Source organism: Triticum aestivum, chromosome 1B (genome assembly GCF_018294505.1).
Source record: "Triticum aestivum cultivar Chinese Spring chromosome 1B, IWGSC CS RefSeq v2.1, whole genome shotgun sequence".
Classification (NCBI taxonomy): Eukaryota; Viridiplantae; Streptophyta; class Magnoliopsida; order Poales; family Poaceae; genus Triticum; species Triticum aestivum.
In genome coordinates this window covers 480,646,111-480,654,902 of record NC_057795.1, presented here as the reverse complement: position 1 = coordinate 480,654,902, position 8,792 = coordinate 480,646,111, and the positions used below count along the sequence as shown (strand labels likewise).

Genomic DNA, 8,792 nt, shown 5'->3' with positions numbered 1-8,792 from the left:
GGAGTCGCCTATCGCCTATCGCCTCTGAGGGTTTAGTTAAACCCCCGAGTTTTCTTATTCTAGATACAACATTATTTGCACCAATTTGGTGTCAAAATGGATAAATATTTGCTAGCTTTACAGCGCAAACTAACTCCAGGTCGAAACTTTACCGGCGTTCATAACGTTTGTTTTCTGTTGTAACGATGGTTGTAATGCTTGGTTGTTGCTCTATATATGTAAAAAAGAAAATGGGGGCGGAAGACTTTTTCGTCTAACCTTTACGAGCGTGCAACATACTCCGAATTTTAGCAGTCACGATCATGGCCGCGGTAACCCGGAAACCTGAAGGGTGAACGCCCTTGGCCAGTTCCTGCAATATCTTCCGTGGTCACGACGGAGAAAGAGGAGGGGACCCGAGACCCGTCAGGCCGTCACCCACCTCCTCCATTCCGACCTCAGTGACACGGTGGCGCCGTAGCCATTCGTCCGGCCGGCCACCCATCATCAAGAGAGAGAGAGAGCAGACGGGTTGACTGGGGCAGTTGACCGGCAAAGTCCGTGGATCTCTGCGTCCCCCAGTCTCCATACTGCGCGCCCCTCTCGCCGTCGCCGGGCCCACCCGCCCCCCGGCTGGGCCCCCACCCGCTTAGAAAAATTCTCTCGCCTCCACTTTCTTTTCCTTTCTTTGACGGGCGGCTGCTCTCCTCTCCTCTCACCTCACCTCCGGTCCTCCCTCCTCTCCCCCCACTCACAGACTCTTCTCCCCTCCTCCTCCTCCTCCCTGGGTCCTCCCGGTTCCCACCTATGCGAGGACGGCGAGCTTCAGGTAATCGATTCGACCTCGCCTCTTCTCTCAGATTTTGTACATGTTCTTCCATGCTTTGCTGTGGCGCGAATGATCTTGGGAGTGCTCGAGCTCTGGGTTGGTTGGTGCCGCCGTGGATGCGGGTTCTTGGGGGGTACAGTAGCGGTTCGCAGAGTTGCCATGCCCATGTGCGGCGAGGAAGAAATCGCTTGTTTCTTGGCCTGATTGGTGCGGGTTTGTTGCTGGGGCAGCAGCAGCAGCAGCAAGGGGTTTGTCCGTCCAGTGGTCTTCATTTTTAGTTAAAAAAATCCAAGAGGGCCAGCCCCTGGGAGGGAAATCAGGGAGGAAAATAGCATACACATATGCGACATATGGATGGTGCGGCGCCATTCCTTTTGGAGATTTTTCTTTGCTGGCCCTTAGATTTTCTTCTTTCTGGAAAGTGCGCCTTTTGGCAGTTCGAGCCGTTCGCTTCTGTTGCGAGAAATCGAGATATTTAATAAGAAAAACCTCGTTGGCTGTTCCTATAAATTATAATTGTGGTCTCGATTGATGGTTCAGCAGTCAGGAACTGCCTCCGGTTGCAAGTTTTTACTGTTATTGGTAGGGGTGGTGATTAATCACCAAACCAATTGCACTTATTCTTTGGTGCTAATCTTAGCAGAACCTTCGCATCATATGTTATTTGCTATGGCTGTAGTGGGGATCAGTTCCCCACTGATGTTGTCCTTGTGTTATGCTTTTCAGTATTGCAATCAAATCAATATTTTCGTTTTAGAATATATGGTTGTTATCACCAACTGGTATGTGTTTCTCTAATTTTATAAATTTGATTCTGTTTACGTACAGGTGAAGCTTGAATCTAGAAGTTGTCAAGAACGAGAGGTGACGTTAGGCGCAAGTGCTCGATGGCAAATCATTATGCTCCTCTGAGGGTTATTCTTCTACTGTTGCTGGTCTTCCCTTGTTTCGCATCTCAAGCTGACATCGAATGCTTGAAATCTGTTCAGCAGTCAGTGAGTGACCCCAACGGTGTACTCAAATCCTCATGGAATTTTGGGAACAACACTGATGGCTACATATGCCGATTTACCGGCGTGGAGTGTTGGCACCCAGATGAGAACCGAGTTCTTTCTTTGCGCCTAGGCAACCTTGGTCTCCAGGGTTCATTTCCTCGTGGTCTTCAGAATTGTAGCAGTATGACAGCGCTGGATCTGTCAAACAACAACTTTTCAGGATCAATCCCTCAAGAGATCTCCCGGGAAATACCATACTTGACATCATTGGACCTCTCCTACAATGCTTTTTCTGGCGCCATCCCACAAAATATATCAAATATGACATACCTGAACCTCCTCAATCTCCAACATAACCAGTTTAGTGGCCAAATTCCAGCACAGTTTCAACTTCTTAGTCGATTAGCTACATTCAATGTTGCAGAGAACCAACTATCAGGGCCTATTCCATTTTCATTAGCACAAAAGTTTGGGCCACCGAATTTTGCCGGTAATCAAGGGCTATGTGGGGCTCCATTAGATGAATGTCAGGCTTCAGCAAAGAGCAAGAACAACGCGGCAATAATTGGAGCCATTGTTGGCGTCGTAGTTGTGATCATAATTGTTGCAATAGTTGTGTTCGTTTGTCTGCGGAAATTACCAGCCAAGAAAGCAAAAAAGGATGAGGATGAAAATAAGTGGGCAAAGAGCATCAAAGGAACAAAAACAATCAAGGTAAACTACTTTGCTGTTTCCTTTTCTTTTATTTTGGGTCGAAAGGCAATGTCCAAAACAATAACTTACTTTTGTCATGGTTTTGTCAATTATCCAGGTGTCTATGTTCGAGAATCCAGTTTCAAAGATGAAACTAAGTGATCTTATGAAGGCCACCAAACAGTTCAGCAAGGAAAACATCATAGCTACTGGAAGGACAGGAACTATGTACAGGGCAGTGCTACCTGATGGTTCTTTTCTTGCTGTCAAAAGGCTACAAGATTCACAACATTCTGAAACACAGTTCACTTCAGAAATGAAGACACTTGGCCAAGTAAGGAATCGCAACTTGGTTCCTCTTCTTGGATTTTGCATTGCTAAGAGGGAGAAGTTGTTGGTGTACAAGTACACACCCAAAGGTTCACTCTATGATCAGTTACACGAAGAGGGGAAAGATTGCAAGATGGATTGGCCTCTGAGGTTAAGAATTGGTATTGGTGCAGCGAAAGGTCTTGCGTATCTTCACCACACTTGCAATCCTCGAATCCTTCACCGCAATATAAGCTCCAAATGCATCCTCTTGGATGACGACTACGAACCAAAGATTTCGGATTTTGGGCTTGCTAGGCTTATGAACCCCCTAGACACCCATCTCAGCACCTTTGTGAACGGAGAGTTTGGAGATATTGGTTATGTGGCACCAGAGTATGGGAGCACGCTGGTGGCCACGCCGAAGGGTGACGTCTACAGCTTCGGAGTGGTTCTGCTTGAGCTTATCACCGGTGAGAGGCCTACCCAGGTTTCCACAGCTCCAGATAACTTCAGGGGGAATCTAGTAGAGTGGATCACCTACCTATCCAACAATGCCATTCTCCAAGACTCAATCGACAAGTCATTGATAGGGAAGGACAATGACAGTGAGCTGATGCAGTTCCTGAAAGTTGCGTGTTCTTGCACAGTCACCACGGCGAAGGAGAGACCCACCATGTTTGAGGTTTATCAGCTGCTTAGAGCCATTGGGGAGAAGTATCATTTCTCGGCCGGGGACGACATGATGCTGCCACCTCTAAGCACAGATGGAGAAACCCCGGACGAGCTCATTGTCGCCATGTAATCACAGATTCATATGTTGCAGAAGGCAAGTATGACCGCAAGCAAGGCGTTTTCCCTGTATGGTCTTTAATATTTTGTCCATGAGCATTATTACCATGCTTCAAGTGGAGTAGCGGTACGCTGCACACAATGTATATATAGTTGTTGTAGCTTGGTTCTCTTATCCACCATTGGAAGGTGGTGCTAGTAGCAGCGAGGATAATTTTCATACTACCTATCTAAGAATGGGGTACCTGTTAGTTAGCTAACTCTTGAGTTACTATGTGATTATGCCATATTGGGATTTGCGGTCTGTGGTGAACACCCATTATATAGCCTTCTGGATGGCGAAGGCGGCGCTTTCCTGAAGGCGTTGTCTTCGACTTTTCGACTACCTCTTTTTGTAGTGCATGTGTTGCCAAGGATGATGGTTAATGTTGATGCGTGTAGCGTGCCCTTGCGTGTCATGTTATTTGTTTTCTCTTTTATTTAATAATTTGTCCCTGTGCATCCTCGATGTCTTGACTAGTTCTTGATTTTACAGACCGAGTGTATATTGTCCTTTATTGAGAAGAAAAATATAAGACACGAATGTTTGAAATGGTACCTTATGGTGCTCCCTCCGATCAGAAAAGTGGACGTCTGACGATGCACTCAACCTTTTTGAAACTTTGATCATATGGAAAACGATATGCTGAATGAAAATATCAACATTGGTTTTACCAGCCATAATTATTCCTAGTTATATTTTGAATTTGGCTTCTGTAGCATGCTGTGATAGAAAACTGTAGTTTAAAATTTCAAATTGTAGACAATGAAAAGGAGGAACTAGGTAGCACTTGATCCAATGTATCCTGACGTAGGTGTTGTGTGCTTAAACATGTTTCAGACTAGAGCAAAAAATAAAAAATCCTGATGATAAGTTACATGTGCTGCATGCGTTGTGGACTGAAATCTGATCAACCTTTTGTTATTTACTGCAATCAATGTAAAGGGGAGACAATTCGAAGCAACAAAAATAAGTGGTTGTTCTGACATGCACATGCCGGTGAAATGCACCCGGCTAAAAACAGAAAGTGTAATGAAAATGTACTTCAGCCAAAGGGCACATTAATTACATACAGAACGTACGAGTATACTAGAATTTCACACACATTACATACATACAGAAGGGATACAGATCCATCAGGTATCTCTCATCTTGCATACTACTCCCTCTATAAAGAAATGTAAGAGCGTTTAGATAACTAAATAGTGATCTAAATGCTCTTATATTTCTTTACGGAGGGAGTACAGTAGAATTTCACGCACAAATGGCAGACATTGACTATGGAATCTGAAATGCACACATCGCGTTAGATCCGGCATCGAACGGCGACGAACTGGAATGATAACGGCATCGGACGCACCAACACAACGAGCCTCTGGTCAATGGATCCGTTTAATCGGGATATGAGCTATTTTATCCCATTCTGGCCCGTCCTTGAGCTGCAGCTGGTTCAACAGCGCTGGCTTGCCCCCAATCAGATCAAGAACTTGCAGTGAAGATGGGAAACCGCTTGGCAGCGACTCCAGCCCCGTGCAGCACATTATGTTCAATTTTCTCAGAGAACTGAGGCTGCTGAAGTCGGCAGGGAAAGACTCTAAGGTGAGCTTGGAGCAATTGTCGATCGACATGCTTTCCAGTGCTGCAAAACTCGGCAAGGAATGCAGAGAGGACAACTTGGAGCACTGTCGAATGTGCAACGTCGTTAATCCGCTCGAACTCTCCACATGTGGAAGAGATGTTATGTTGCTGCAGTTGTCTATCTCCAGAGAGGTCAGAGACCGTAAACCTCGCAAACAAGTACCCAGCTGCTCATCTGTTATGTCTAGATGGGATATATGCAGCTTCTTGAGTGAGGCAAGCGCCTGAAGGTCCTCAAAATTTACACCTTGGCAGCGCCGCAGAGTCAAAACTGCAACTGCTTCCACCTGTTGCCGGTGCAGCAAGCCTATTGTAAGGATGGTGGTACAACATGTCTCTAGTGCAACACTGCAAGCTCTCGATGATGATGAGAAGGATAGCTTCATGTGTGAAGCAAACCCTGTGTTTCGGATAGTGACCTTCCTTATGGACTGAGAGAAAGGAGGCACTTTAACCAATTTGGGACAGTTCAAAAGACTCAGCTTACGGAGCTTGGGAAAAACATTGGTCACGCTCTCTTCTTTGGTCCACTCAACCCATTGTGGCATATCATCAAATTCAAGTTCTGACAGACATGGAAATGCAATCAACTTGGTTCCATAGAATTCATTGCCAATCTTTCTCAGTGAGCACATCTCTTTCAAATGCAAAACCTTCAGGCAGGGAAGTTCCCCAAGAGGAGGCAGGACCTCCCACTTCCTACAGTTGGTCAAATATAAAGATTTAAGTAGGCACAGTGTCTTTCCCTCTTTCAACTTCAAGCTCATGTCCAACCAACCGGGTGAAGTATTACCATGATATCTTCTGATACGGACCTCTTCAACATGCGGGTGCGGTTCAAGGCCTTCTAACACTTGAGCATCGACAGAAGGGTCACTCTTACCAGTGGAATTCCATTCTAGTTCTAGCACCTTAATACCCTGTTTCTTTCCTAGGCCAGCTTTGCTGGCCTCTTGTTTACTGGATACAACATCAAGGTTCTTGATATGGAGCTTTCTGCAGAGACCATTCATATCATACAAATCTTCTAACATATGACCCTTTTCCTTTTTAACATGGAACTCAATTGATCCCTGGAGATGAATCATTTCCCCAATCCCCACAACTTTCGACGTACTTGCCCTGTCCATATCCAAATGGCGCAAATATTTCAAGTTCCGCATATCTTTCGGAAACTGCTCGAGGCGGCACCTCTTAGGGATACTTAGTGTCTGAAGAAGGAACAGCTTTGTCACTGACTGTGGAAGCCTTGTAATTGTCTTGCAAAGAGCAAGGTACCTCAGGTGCATCAGTTGACCAATTCTGTCTGACAGATCAACCATATCGCAGCCATCCAAACCAAGCACACGGACACCCTTCAATTCTTTTAGGATATCATCTGGCAACTGACTGAGAGAAGACGAGGAATGTTTTAGAATTATGAACGTGCGCAATCTTTTGAGCTCGCACCGGCCTTTGAGCTGTGTGACAGCATCAGCAGTAACAGATAAGTGCCGAACTGTACGAGGTATCTGCTTCTCCTCAGCACTCTCAACTCTTGCACAGTCAACTCGCGAGACGCTCTCTGCCAGGTCATGCATCAGGTCATGAATGTAATAGTAATTCTGATGGCCCTCCTTGCGCTCGTGGAAGAAGGAACCCTGCACAAGTTGATCAAAGTACTCCTTCCCTGCATCCTCCAGTTTCTCCCCATCAGCTGGCCGGATGAAATCAAGGGCCATCCAAATCTTAACCAACTTGTCACGCTTGAACCGCCAGTTCTTCGGAAATATGCTGCAGATTGCAAAGCACGGCTGCAGGTGCTCCTGCAGGTTCCGGTAGCACAGCTCTAGCGTTGAGGTTACATTGGCATAGCTTTCCATCTCTGAGATCCTCTTCCAGTGACTGATACTCCGGGAAGCCTTGAGCATCCCGCCGACAACCTTGGCAGCCAATGGCAACCCCTTGAGCTTCTGAACAAGCTGCTCTCCAATTGCCTGCAAGGCTGGATGCTTGTCAGCACTGTCATTGCTGAAAGCAATCCTCGTGAACAGCGACCAAACATCGGCGAACGCCAGTCCGTCCAACCGAACCAGCTTGCTCGCCTTCAGCAAGTTTGCTACAATCCTTTTCCGGGTGGTCACCATGATCTTGCTGCCGGGTTGGCCACATCTAAGAGGAGCCAACACCTCGCTCCAGTTATCCTCGTCCATGCCCTCTTTGTTCCAGACATTGTCGAGAACCAGCAGGAACCTCTTGGATGACACAGCATCCTCGAGCTGCCTCTGGAGACAATCAAAGTTGTTCATGCTGTCAGGAACTTCTACCCCAGCAGACTGCAGGATTTGCTTCACGAGCCCGACCTTGTGGTAAGCGGCAGCAGGACACACCCACATCACCAAATTGAATCTCGCCTTCACCAAATCGTCGTGGAGCAGGACGCGCGCCAGCGTGGTCTTCCCCATCCCGCCGAGCCCTATGATCGCGGCGACGGGGATGGCGGCGGCGCGCGGATCTGCGCGGTCAGGCGGACTGGCGGTGATCAGCCAAGAGACCATGTCCTGCCGCTCCGCGCCGCGCCCAAACACCTCGCTGTCCTCCAGCAGCGAGCCTGTGGCCGGGCCGACCGGGGTGGGTGGGTGGCCGCTCAACTCGCCGGACCACGACGGCTGGAGGCCTGCCGCCTGCATCAGCCGCCCGGAGCTGTCGTTGATGCCGTCCAGCTTCTTGATGACGCCGTTGAGCCTGTTTAGCGACTCGTCGGTGCCGACGAGCTGCTTGCCGATCTTGACAAGGGGGGAGCGCGGGGGGCCGAGCGTCCGGTATTCGAACTCGTCGACGACCTCGTCGGCCTCGTAGACGGCGTCCTTGAGCTGCAGCAGCCACCGGTCGAGGTCGCCGCCGCCGCCCCTCGCGCCGCGGCTCCGCTCGACGGCGCTCGCCACGGCGCGGAGCTGCGTGAGCGCCCCGTCCAGCTGCTGGAGCGCATCCGGGACGCCGCCGTTGAGCCACCTGATCCGGTCGGCGGCGCAGGACTTGGCCTTGTCGACGACGATCCGTATGACCGGGCACACCAGCCAGCCGGCAACCGCCTCCGCCATCTCGCCGGCCGGTCGTCGGGAACCGAGGCTCGGTGCGCCGAGGGGATTGGGAGGAGTTGACGAGAGGAGGGGACAGCGGCTAGGTGGAGCCTCCTCCGGGCCGTTCGAGGGGTTTTGGATTTGTCAGGCCGTGGAAATTTCGGCCGCGTCGCCATGTGGTTTTCGGGGCTATTTCTCGCATTGACGACGCCGACGCCCGACGGGCCCGAAATTTCGCTCGGTCGCGTCGCCTCCGCGTGGGGACGGACGGACGGGACTACCGGAGTCACTGGCCACTCGAATCTACTGGACGGCACTACAGATTTCCTACTGTTGGACCCCGTCATCTCTAGCAGACCCTGCAAAATCCGAACCCGCATAAACATTTTGCAGTTCGTGAAAAAATATGTGTGCAGGCTGGCCCAGGCGAGGTCAGGCTCGGACCCCGCAAAACGGAC

The 8,792-nt window shown here is 49.1% G+C and overlaps 2 protein-coding genes across 2 annotated transcripts; one reads left to right on the top strand and one right to left on the bottom strand.

The window, feature by feature from the left end:
- The first annotated feature begins 650 nt into the window (after positions 1 to 650).
- On the top strand, positions 651 to 4,055 carry LOC123133224 (probably inactive leucine-rich repeat receptor-like protein kinase At5g48380). The gene is made up of 3 exons (XM_044552750.1): positions 651 to 808; positions 1,637 to 2,517; positions 2,615 to 4,055. The coding sequence occupies exons 2-3, from the start codon at positions 1,696 to 1,698 to the stop codon at positions 3,608 to 3,610; spliced, it is 1,818 nt and encodes a 605-aa protein (XP_044408685.1). The 5' UTR covers positions 651 to 808; positions 1,637 to 1,695; the 3' UTR covers positions 3,611 to 4,055.
- Positions 4,056 to 4,625: 570 nt separating this feature from the next.
- LOC123133211 (putative disease resistance protein RGA4) lies at positions 4,626 to 8,520 on the bottom strand. The gene has a single exon (XM_044552741.1). The coding sequence runs from the start codon at positions 8,353 to 8,355 to the stop codon at positions 5,017 to 5,019; it is 3,339 nt and encodes a 1,112-aa protein (XP_044408676.1). The 5' UTR covers positions 8,356 to 8,520; the 3' UTR covers positions 4,626 to 5,016.
- Positions 8,521 to 8,792: the final 272 nt, after the last annotated feature.